The following is a 12,810-nucleotide window of genomic DNA, read 5'->3' as shown; positions in this document are numbered from 1 at the left end:
TTTTCACATTTCTATTTAACACCAGCCTTAATATTTTTCCTGCAATTGGATTCCATGAAAAACGACTTATTTCTAATTTTCAGACATGTGGATTATTGGGAAGATGTTACTTGCAACCATGTAGCCCAGCCTGCTGCTGAGTTTAATTCTGCTACCCATGTCATCAAAGACCAAACAGCAACTGAGGCTATTAATGATGTTGACAACTACACACCAGATGTTGTTTCTAAAGCCATTGATACTCCAGTAACTGAAGATATTTCAGTTGTCGATGACAATCATTTAGGGTTAGTTGAAATAAATTGAAAATTAAAAACAATACAATGTGTCAAAATAAACATTGTTTAAAAGATGATATAAAGCTTATTATTTTTTTAAAGAAATGCTAATTATTTATAAGATGATTTTCTCATTCAATATTCTGAATACAAGACTTATTCTTAATTTTCAGACATGCTGATTATTTGGAAGATGTCCAGCCTTCTTACAATGCTACTACCCATACCATCAAGGACCAAGCAACAACAGAGCCTGCTAATGACAACCACACACCAGATGTTGTTTCTAATGCCATTGACTCTCCTGTAACTGAAGATATTTCAGTTGCCGATGACAATCAGTTGGGGTTAGTTGAAACAAATTGAAATCTGAAAAAAAACATTACAAAAAAAAAAACACAGAATAGGAACATTGCCTAACTATAATACATTTGTCAAAATAAACATTGTTTGAAAGTTGATATAAAGCTTATTATTATTTTTTTAAAGGAATGCTAATTATTTAGAAAATGATTTTCTCATTCAATATTCTGAATACAAGACTTATTCTTAATTTTCAGACATGCTGATTATTGGGAAGATGTCCAGCCTTCTTACAATGCTACTACCCATACCATCAAGGACCAAGCAACAGCAGAGGTTACTAATGACAACCACACACCAGATGTTGTTTCTATTGCAATTGACACTCCTGTAACTGAAGATATTTCAGTTGCCGATGACAATCAGTTGGGGTTAGTTGAAACAAATTGAAATAAAAAAAAAAAACAATACAAAAAAAGCACAGAATAGGAACATTGCCTAACTATAATACATTTGTCAAAATAAACATTGTTTGAAAGTTGATATAAAGCTTATTATTATTTTTTTAAAGGAATGCTAATTATTTAGAAAATGATTTTCTCATTCAATATTCTGAATACAAGACTTATTCTTAATTTTCAGACATGCTGATTATTGGGAAGATGTCCAGCCTTCTTACAATGCTACTACCCATACCATCAAGGACCAAGCAACAGCAGAGGTTACTAATGACAACCACACACCAGATGTTGTTTCTATTGCAATTGACACTCCTGTAACTGAAGATATTTCAGTTGCCGATGACAATCAGTTGGGGTTAGTTGAAACAAATTGAAATAAAAAAAAAAAACAATACAAAAAAAGCACAGAATAGGAACATTGCCTAATTATAATACATTTGTCAAAATAAACATTGTTTGAAAGTTGATATAAAGCTTATTATTATTTTTTTAAAGGAATGCTAATTATTTAGAAGATGATTTTCACTTTCAATATTCTGAATACAAGACTTATTCTTAATTTCCAGACATGCTGATTATTGGGAAGATGTCCAGCCTGCTTACAATGCTACTACCAATACCATCAAGGACCAAGCAACAACAGAGGCTGCTAATGACAACCACACACCAGATGTTGTTTCTTATTCCCTTGACACTCCAGTGACTGAAGATATTTCAGTTGCCGATGACAATCAGTTGGGGTTAGTTGAAACAAATTGAAATCGAAAAAAAAAAAAATACAAAAAAAGCACAGAATAGGAACATTGCCTAATTATAATACATTTGTCAAAATAAACATTGTTTGAAAGTTGATATAAAGCTTATTATTATTTTTTAAAGGAATGCAAATTATTTAATATGATTTTCACTTCAATTTTCAGACATGCTGATTATTGGGAAGATGTCCAGCCTGCTTACAATGCTGCTACCCATGCCATCAAGGACCAAATAGCAACTAAGGCTTCTAAAGAGAACCACTCACCAGATGCTGATGAAATTCTGTTGGGGTTAGTTGAAAAATAAAACACCAATATCAAAAAACAGAACAAGCAATGATGCATATTTTGAAATAGGTTTCTGTTGCTGAACAATATTGTTGTAGTAATGCTCATTATTCATTGTTTTACAGGAATGCTGATTATCTAGAGGATGTTGTTGTTTTCTTCAATAATACATCCTCATTAGTCTTACCAACTAATACAGGTCAAAATGCCTTACAGGGTAATGGTGACATTGGACACAAAGACAAGACACGTACCTTCCATGTCTTTAACACACCAACATCAGCCTCTGAGACCAGTATTGGTGAGGAAATAATAGTATACACTGCTAATGAAGATGACAATAAGTTTTCAGTTCCAAATAAAGTTGATTGTCAACAAAAAGTAATTCTTCCAAAAGACAAGATCTTTATTGAAGCATCTGCTGATGAACCCTCAATGAAAAGTTCTCTAGAAACTTTTGTGAATGAAGAGATTCTTATTGATGACATTGACCGCAATGAGCTGACACCAACTACTAGCTCATTAAACATCACTAAAGATAAATCAACATCAATATCTGAGACACCAACTACTAGCTCATTCAATATCACTAAAGATAAATCAACATCAATATCTGAGACACCAACTACTAGCTCATTCAACATCACTAAAGATAAATCAACATCAATATCTGAGACACCAACTACTAGCTCATTCAACATCACTAAAGATAAATCAACATCAGTATCTGAGACACCAACTACTAGCTCATTCAACATCGCTAAAGATAAATCAATATCTGAGACACCAACTACTAGCTCATTCAACATCACTAAAGATAAATCAACATCAGTATCTGAGACACCAACTACTAGCTCATTCAACATCACTAAAGATAAATCAATATCTGAGACACCAACTACTAGCTCATTCAACGTCGCTAAAGATAAATCAACATCAATATCTGAGACCAGTTCCATTTCTGAGGAGATTGTATCTGAAGCCAGTGATAATGAATATTTATCCATTAATGTCAGCCATTTAGAGGAATTATGTCTGTAAGTAAAACAACCATAAAAGTCTGAGAACTTTTAGATCTTACATTCTTTCACAAAAAACATTCAATAACACAGAAAAGTATTATAATTGAAACTCATTTTATTTTCTAGAAAGAGCACTTCATCTAACAGATTGATTGAAATTCAACCTGAAACTGTCATGTAAGTATAAATAAGTGCACTTTTTAGAAATATTATTCACTTTCGTGGCATCACAACCAATGCATGTAACTATTTATCTTCTAACATATGTTTGCATTTAAATCTAATTATGTTATTTTGTACCTCACCGAAAATGTTAATTATATTTTTGTATGGTAACAGTTTATCATTAAAAATAATAATTAACCAATGTATTTATTCTATTATCTTCAGCATTAAGACAGATACAATCACATTGGACGATTACCAACTTCTTGAAGAACATAGCATAACACCCACATCTGTTTTGTATGTAATATTGTTACTACTCTGAAAATGTTAGGTTATCTGGAAATTGTTATGAAGGAATGCATGCTTTTTCCTTTTCTATTAATCTAACTGTAATCTTTTTACAGAGATGATGACACCTGCCTATTCTCATCACCATTGAGGTTTGTTTGCAATTACCATATATTACATTATGCATATATGTACTTATCATTGTGAACTGGGTTAATACTGGATTTATAAACATTATTTTAATTACATAGACTTGTTTTTCAGTGTTGAATCATATATTCAGGATGATATTGATATCACAAACAAGACTGATCATGTGGCAGCTGCCATCAAACAAGTTGTATCACAGATCTTTGATGACAAAGACCATCTTAGTTCATCATCACTAAAGTTTGATTCTACTTCAGATGATGAAAATCTCTTTGAGGTATACTTTTTAAATGTTTAAACTTTTTTAAACTACCATTTTATTGTAAAAAAAAATATATTTAATTTATCATTCATTATCAATTGATTAGTGAAGTAACTTAATTCCTTGCGTTCAACAATCAAAATTAAATTGTAGTGGGTGGCTAAGATACTTGCCTTCAAATCCCAAGTTTCACGAAGTGACTCAAGATTCTTTTAACTAAACTCCCTAAGCCTCAATGAATTTATAAGCATGATAGATTACAAAATAGTTTATCCTGTGTAACTGTTGGGTTGGTCGCTGTTGCATTTTTGTAAAATAAAAAAACCTAGTAGGAATCGTATTGTAATTGTTTTGTAGGTATTATCAGCTTATTAAGTACCTATTATCAAAAAAAATTAAGTTAAAATGAATAATTTCTATTTATTAGGATCTTAAAAATTTGAAATATGAAAATATAAAATAATTGATTGTATTCATTTATTATAACAATGTAATTGACAGCCTCAACGAAGAAGTAAAACACCATATTAGGTAGGATCCTGTCTTAAAGTGCATGTCAAACTCATTTAGTTGTGTGCTGTTTTAAAACATGCTTTTGTTCACAAAACATTTAACATTGTTATTCTTTATTTCACTATTGAATGTTCTAATAATATTTTTAAATGCTATTTTACCGAGTCTCAACGGTATAAAAAAAGCCTCGGTAGTTTTAGATTTAAACTTGCCTTAAAATACAACATCAGTCAGTTAATTGTAATGTATTATAGTTTGCCTTTTGTGTTCTCACTTAAACTAATAAAGAGCAATACTATTTTTAGCACTAACATGTTGCCTTACTGAACATAATTACATTGTTTAGGCCACTTAGCCTACTACTGATTTTTCTGTTGAATTGTTATTTGTGTTAATATGGTTTTTCATTGTACTTTGTGTAATACTTTTTATTGTTTTAATTTATAACTGGATGTTGGTGTATGTAATATATGTTTTGTAAATTTTAAAAAGTGTTGCTGCTTTAATCAACTAACAAAGATAATGATGACGCAACGACTCCAATGCTTATGAAATGAGCACCATGCAATGATTGAATATGATGACAAAGATAAAACTGATAATGTTGACAAATACATTATAACTGTATAACGTTAATCCCATGATTGTAATTGTAGCTTTTGCGTCAGGGAGTTGAGTAATTAGATGTTTTGCCCTACTCTGACGTAATTTGTACTTTATACTAAGTACATTTGAGAATACTTGCGAAAAAATTCGCAAGTAGTTCTCGGATGGGATTCGAACCCACGACCTCCAGATCACTAGCCTGGCGTTCATACCTCTAGACCACCAAGCTTGCGCTGATGGCTAGTGGTTAGATTCGAGCCAAAGTAAGCAGCGGGTACTGCACCAACAGGATTGTAATTGTAGCTTTTGCGTCAGGGAGTTGAGTAATTAGATGTTTTGCCCTACTCTGACGTAAAGCTCTACTCTGACGTAAAGTTAATCCCATGTTAATGCATTTATCAACTTATATAATATCAGAATATTAAAGAATGAAACATTATGAAATAAAAGTTTAGAAATATTTTGTCAACATTGACTTGTAAAGATACCTGTAGCCTAACTGACGGTAGAATGGAGTAGTAGAAATTCTAGATAACTTTATTATTTTAATTAACTAATTCATTTTTATTTGATCTTATAAACAGGATACTGTTTCAATCCAGGACGATCGATCCTACCTACAAAATCTAATACAAGACTTGACCACTGAATGTGAACATCTGCTTAAAGACAACGAAAGCTTCAGCAAGGAAATCAAAGCTTTGCGATCAAAGTTCCACCAGTTAATATTGGAGAAAGAAAAAATCACACAAGATTGCAATGATGATTTATATGATTATTCTGAAGCAGTGAAAGAAAAAGAAGAAATAATTGAAGAACTGAATAAGGATGTACAGTGGTGTACAGATGAATCCAATGCCTATAAGGAAAAGAATGATACATTGCAAGCTGAAATACAACAGTTAAAAAAGTAAACAACTATTTATAGTTACCTTTTGTTACCATGTTGTACAAAAACGATATTTATTCTGTACAATGTATGTTCACTTTGACTTAATTATAGTTTATTTTTCCAATGACTTATCAGGTAGTCAATTAGTTGATGTATTTTTAATTTAGTAATATTTGTTTTTAAGGACTTTAGACAAACAGAAAATAACAGAAGAAAAGCTTTGTGAAGATAAAACTTCACTCAATACCAAAGCTAAGGTGTTAGAAAGGTGACTTATTTATTTTGTAATTGTATTGTTGTTTGGAATACTTAATGCCTAATAATTTACCAGAATTAAATAAAATAATGATTATCAATCACTAAAATTTATTTTTATTTTGTATTAGCGATATTGATGAAAAGAAAATCATGGTAGAAAGACTTTGTGAAGACAACGATTTCCTCAAAGATAAAGCAGAGTTGTTGCAAAGGTAAGATTTAAAATTTAGTAATAAACAAGATGACACGTATATTCATTAACATAATTAATACATAAAAAATTACAAGATTTTGTGATAATAGTAACTTTTGTTCAATTAGGACTTTGAATCAACACAAATTTAAAGAAGAAAAACTTAGTGAAGAGAATGTTTCCCTAAAAGACAAAACTGAGGTGTTACAAAGGTGAGATTGAAAATCAATTTAATAACATTAACTTTTATAATAGATATTTCTTAAATTGTGATTATCATGGAAACATAATGTAATTATGGTCTCTTAATAGTAACTTTTGTTCAATTAGGACTTTGGATCAACACAAACTTAAAGAAGAAAAACTTAGTGAACAGAATGTTTCCCTGAAAGCCAAAACTGAGGTGTTACAAAGGTGAGATTTAAAATCATATTAATAACATGAACTTGCTATGAAATAGCTATTTCTCAAATTGTGATTATTATTGAAATGGTCTCCTACTAGTACTTTTATTTTATAAATTACCAACTCTAAAAACAATAGAATATCTGTTAAGTACAATGGCATCTATTCAATACAATTACAACATTTTTAATAACAATTTTTATTTTTGTTTGTTACGATTTTTTAGCATGGTTGATGAGCACAAAACAGCTGCAGAACGATTTATTACTGAAAATAAAGCTCTCAAACAAGAACTTGAGAAAGTAAAATCATCAGAAAAAAAAAAGTATGTGGTTTTCTTAAAATTAAATATAATTATTTAAGATGCATTTTCTCAAACAAAACAACATGAAAAAGATTGTTAAAATCATACTTTGAACATGCCATTTTGCAGTTTTGATAAAGTTATTTAATTTAAAAACAAAAAGAACAAAAATAATGATTTCACTTATAAAAAACAAAATAAACAGTTAACTTTTTTTTTATCTTTCGTGGGAATCACCCACCTTTATTGTAATTTCTTCTCAGTTAACTTTAATAAAAAACTTTCTGACAGACAATTTGACTATTTTTTTGCTTTAACCCTAGAGTTTATTCAGGTGATTCAATTTTTTTTTCATTCCAAATTGGTTAAATGGAATAACTAATTCCATTATAATGAAATATTGAAAAAAGAATTGTAAACAATTATTTTTTAGAGGACAATATCTTTAATTTAATGAATTCATTAGTGGGAATTGTTTTTCAAAATATTTTTCTTGTTAAATCTAATGAAATATACATAAAAAAATTGTTGTATTTTATTAACATAGAAATAAAGTGTCTCTAATGATGGATGAGCTGATTAATGAAAACAACAAATTAAAAACTGAACTGGACATAGCAACGAAAGAAACAAAAAACACTGAAAATCTCTACAAGTACGTGATATATTTTTGGGTTTTTTTAAATCATTCCTTAATTTAAATAAAATCATATAAATCAAAGTTTATGTTATTATTTTAGTGCCATGCTGTATTAAACTATATTTTCATTAACATAAACTGTTGTGATAATTGTAACTTTTATTTCAACAGGACTTTGGATCAACATAGAATTAAAGAAGAAAAACTTAGTGAAGAGAACTTATCCCTGAAAGACGACATTGAGGTGTTACAAAGGTGAGATTGGAAATCAAATTAATAACTTTTATAATAGCTATTTCTTAATTTTTGATAATTATTACAATATTGAAATGGTCTATTAATTGTATATCAATTAACACTTTAACTCTCTTATTAAAAAGTTATTATATCCATCATCAATGTATTGGTAACTATTATGGTAGAAATGTTTTTATTTATGAAAATGTCAATATCATTAAAACATAAATGTTAATATTTTTTAATGTTAACATTAATTATAGCGACTTGGATGAATTGGTTTGGAAGCACAAAGAGTTGGAAGAATACAACCTATTTATGGAAGACATTTTTAATGAGAGTGACAGAGATGCAGTTTTGTGTAGAAAAAATAGTGAAACGTAAGGAATTCTAATTCATTTTTTATAACTTAAACCTCAGACACATCTCTACTCTGAATTATTGGGATATTTAAAGTACGCATTGATGAACACCAAAAAAACAAAAAAAAGTATATTTTTATAAAATGTATATATTTCTTTATAGTATCATTGCTAAATTGGAGACAGAGAATATTCGTTTAAGTGATCAATTTCAGCGTTTGCAATCTCAATCACGAAAAGAAAGAAAAACACATGATGTATTTGGCACCCGCAAACTAAAGTAAGTGTTAATTTTTTTTTTGTAAGGTTATTTTTAAATTTCCATCAAGTTCTAGTATCTTTATGAGAAACGTCTTACTGCTTTGATTTTCAGAGTTGATTGCATGCTGCTTTCACATGTGAAGAATCTACATTGGTGCATATAATATTTCGCTCAGTTGCTAAGTGATTTGTTTTCTTTTCTCAGAGCTATTCAAGACCTTGAACGTAAACTACTTGATTTGAGATATAAGAACAAGACTCTTAAGCAACAACTTACTGATGAGAGCTTTAAGAATGATGCCTTACAATCTACATTTGACGTGTTAGACATCCAAATCCACAATCACAGAATGAAAAGTGAGGAATTGGCTGAGGAGCTGGATAGAGCTTCAGAAGAGAATGATGATCTTCAACAAGAGTTGGTACAAGTAAAAAAACTCTTGCAAAATGCCACCAACAACCAGCTGTAAGTAGAAATGTTGTGTTTGATAAGTATTTAGTACTCGAATTAAATGCAAATGTGAGCATCTTGTACAGTATGTAGGCTATGTTTATCTTAAGGCATAACTTTTTCAATTGTTTTTTAGTTTCTTCCAACCCATGGCAGTACATAACAAGAAGCTAATGTTTCAGAACGCATCTTTGCAAGACAGCCATCTGGGATTGCCTACCAACACCATTGGCATTGATCACATCGCATTTGAAAATTCGCCACCAGATTTATACTCCAGCACAACGAATGCACTCAAAAGAACATCAAACAATGTTAATATTGCAACACTGAAAGTTGTTGAAAGCTTTGATGGAATCAGTAGCAATAGTAGTGTTATTAGCAGCACAGATGACAGAAACTCCAGCTTGCCGACAACTAACCATAACATGACACCATCACATGAGGTAAGCATTACCTTTTCGGTTTAAGTTCTTAGTAATGGAATGCCTATGTACATGTAGAAAAATGCATACAATGTATATTAATTGTTATTTATGAAGTGTTATAGTTTAACAACTTATGTTACAGACCTATGTAAACAGACAATGGCAAGAAAATATGACATCAATGTTTGGGGAGCAAAACAAACAAATGACTTTATTTAAACAGCAAGTCATGGATGACATTGTTGACCTAAAGAGACAAGTAGCAGAGGTTTGTGCTATAATGTGTGATTAGTGTTACTGTAATCTATTGTATTAATGAATACATTTCCATCCCACTCAATCACTGCCCATTAATATGCCAATTTATAGACACCTTTACTGTAACATATGTAGCTACAGTAGGTCTAATGAATTATTATTTTGGAGTTTGTACTTAAAAACACTCATTCTTTGTAGAGCATTCCAACCAACAAAACTAATTATGTAGACAACAACAACACTGAAAAATCAGAAAAATTAACAATCCTAAAAAGAAAAGTTAAAACATTGAAACATCAATTATTGGAACAGAACAAGACAAATGCAAGAAATGTAGCTTTAAGGTGTGTTTTTTAAATTATTATTTTTAAATAGGCCTACTCTTCTGTGGTGTGAGGGGTCTATGCTGCCGAAGAATAATTTACAAACATAAAAATCACAGATGTCAATTGTATAATGTTAATGTAGAATAATAACCTGCCGCCTACAAGATTGAAAGTTTGGAAATCTCCATTTCTGGGATTATTTTTCTTAATATTAAAGTTACTGTATTCTAATTACTGTTTATGTTCAAATTCAGTTTAAAACACCCATGCTATTTTTAATCTCAAAATAGTGTACAAAAGGACGGCAAAATTGAATGTTTAACTGGAATAGTGGAAGCAATTACAGCTACGAACCAGAAGCTGATGGAAGGTAGTTTTGGCTATAAAGTCTGTAAATAAAGTAATTAAATTCACTTAATACACTTACTTCTTCAATAATTTCATTTATTTTTTAACTTGTTTATAGAAAACAATGCCTGGAAAGCTTTAAAATATAAAAACATGATTTCTGCCGGAGACACAAAGCTTCAAAACAAAACAGAAACATCAAAGAAAATTGGAGATTCCAGCAATAGGCCTACTATTTCAGATGTAAGTGTGTAACAATTGAAATATGATTACATTCAAGGGCATTAACATATTCATTATTAACATTTGGAAATGCGAAATAAATGTGTATTTATTATATCTACACAAATTTTTTGTTTTTTCTTCTCCTTTTTTTAGGAATCGGCCACAACTACCAAAACAATTGTATCAAAAGATAAAAGACTAAAGGCTCTATTTGCCCATCAAGAACAGAGAATGCACACAATCATGGAGAAGAGCATGGAAAGATCAAAGACCCAGATGGACAACTTTAGAAAGCAATTCAATGAAGTAAGAACAAAGTAAAACGATGATAATGATAATGATTTTATTTGAAAAGAAAATATACTTAATGCTTAATATTTTTAGATAAAACTCCTCCAATTAGTTTGTGTATTTTTGTTTCTTCTAAAGATGATTTGTATTACGAAAGTATCAAAATCTAAAGTTACAGGCAACAGTACAAACAAGGACGACGATGACTTAACTGAGGTATGTTGAAGGAAAAATAATATTACTGTATTATAATTATGAACTCACATAAATAAAAAAGTTATTAAATTATTATTAGTATTTAGCTCAGTTAGCTCACTTTCTTAGTTTTCCTTTAAATTGTATTTAATGATTAATTTATTTTACTACTGTAACATTAACAATTTGTTACTGTTTTCTGATTTATAGGCAATGGGTGACATAGCATACTGGACTACACATAGCACAGAAAATGATACAAATGACATCACAATCAGCAGCAAACCAACTCGACAACCATCACAGTAAGTTTATGTTTATTAATTGTATACAATGAATATGCTAATAGCTAAAGGTAAAAATCTAATAAAAAAATCTTATATCTTTAAAAATTTATAATGAACATAATATTGCTTTTAACAACTTACAGGTTTTTAAAAACGGTTATTGTTTTATTATTATTCATTTATATGATTTTTTAATTTTTATTTTACAGAAAAGGTCATAGCAATGAGACTGAGCACACACATACTAAAGCATTCAGAGGCTTCGTCTGACTCTACTATCTCTATTATTTTAATTGAAATTATCAGATTTATATCGTTAGTTTATATCGTACAGCAGGTGTTACATATATACACATTTTTGAAAAGAATAATTATAATTTATTATTTATATGAACTTTTGGTATTATTTTAGTTTTTGTTAAATAATTATGTTGAACCCACAGATGTGAAAACGACCACAAATGTGAAAACGTATCACCCACAATGTGAAAACGACCACAAATGTGAAAACGCATCACCCACAAATGTGAAAACAACCACAAATGTGAAAACGTATCACCCACAATGTGAAAACGACCACAAATGTGAAAACGCATCACCCACAAATGTGAAAACAACCACAAATGTGAAAACGTATCACCCACGATGTGAAAACAACCACAAATGTGAAAACGCATCACCCATAAATGTGAAAACAACCACAAATGTGAAAACGCATCACCCACAAATGTAATAAACAGTGCCCACAAATGTGATAACGCTCACAAATGTAAAAAAAAGGAGATTTTTTCGCCCACAAATGTAAAAAAATCAAATCAAATTTAGTGCTAGACTCAAACAAATTTGATCGAGTTAATAAATTATATAATGATTATATTCAGTTGTTTCAATACTTGTGGGTTCACGAAACGTCTGCTACGGTCGTCATTAAGGCGTTGGATTATTGCTCGTGCGCGCGATATTTGCATTGTTAGCTCGTTGGTTTAATGTACGTAATAGTTCAAGACGATATTTGTTGTTTGCTGCGCACGTGCACGACACTTCAAGGTCAAACACTACAAGTAGCAATGGTATGACCTTGACCTTGTAATATCGTGTGCGCGCAAAAAAAGCATCGAACATCGACTTGGAACTATACGTACATAACAGTAAGCCAACGAGTTAACAACCAAACACTATACATACAAGTAGCAAGTCAACCTTTCATTCCTATGATGATAAGCCTTCTGTTGAAATCTAGACACAGTGCCGAGAATCGGGTGATCCACTGATAGTTGGCATTATTAGTTTTGGTTTGGTTTTATGATTTCCAATAGGTGCAGGCACGAGAGTGATATATGCAAGGAAATTAATGT

At 30.4% G+C, this 12,810-nt stretch overlaps 2 protein-coding genes and 1 long non-coding RNA gene across 3 annotated transcripts in view; all 3 read left to right on the top strand.

Annotated features, from left to right (window-relative positions):
• LOC144848956 (uncharacterized) overlaps positions 1–1,031 on the top strand; it is a 114,525-nt gene extending 113,494 nt beyond the window's left edge. The window contains exons 6-8 of the mRNA XM_078705909.1: positions 84–287; positions 452–625; positions 839–1,031. Coding sequence (XP_078562035.1) covers positions 84–287; positions 452–625; positions 839–1,031 — 571 coding nt within the window. The remainder of the gene's footprint in view (positions 1–83; positions 288–451; positions 626–838) is intronic.
• Positions 1,032–1,326: 295 nt separating this feature from the next.
• On the top strand, positions 1,327–2,011 carry LOC144847745 (uncharacterized). Its single transcript, XR_013613781.1, has 3 exons — positions 1,327–1,397; positions 1,609–1,782; positions 1,963–2,011. It is a non-coding gene; the product is annotated as an uncharacterized LOC144847745 (long non-coding RNA).
• Positions 2,012–2,066: 55 nt separating this feature from the next.
• Positions 2,067–11,876, top strand: LOC144848955 (uncharacterized). Its single transcript, XM_078705908.1, has 27 exons — positions 2,067–2,088; positions 2,267–2,648; positions 3,036–3,122; positions 3,234–3,284; positions 3,498–3,572; positions 3,680–3,715; positions 3,828–3,990; positions 5,679–6,004; positions 6,171–6,254; positions 6,373–6,456; positions 6,566–6,649; positions 6,768–6,851; positions 7,069–7,167; positions 7,694–7,801; positions 7,958–8,041; positions 8,287–8,403; positions 8,549–8,665; positions 8,852–9,112; positions 9,234–9,543; positions 9,668–9,793; positions 9,982–10,127; positions 10,400–10,479; positions 10,576–10,700; positions 10,836–10,988; positions 11,112–11,189; positions 11,379–11,473; positions 11,665–11,876. Exons 1-27 carry the CDS (start codon positions 2,067–2,069, stop codon positions 11,723–11,725), a joined length of 3,438 nt encoding a protein of 1,145 aa, XP_078562034.1. The 3' UTR covers positions 11,726–11,876.
• The last annotated feature ends 934 nt before the right edge of the window (positions 11,877–12,810 follow it).

Source organism: Antedon bifida, chromosome 7 (assembly GCF_963402885.1).
Source record: "Antedon bifida chromosome 7, ecAntBifi1.1, whole genome shotgun sequence".
In the NCBI taxonomy this organism is placed as follows: domain Eukaryota; kingdom Metazoa; phylum Echinodermata; class Crinoidea; order Comatulida; family Antedonidae; genus Antedon; species Antedon bifida.
This window is presented reverse-complemented; position numbering and strand designations above follow the sequence as displayed.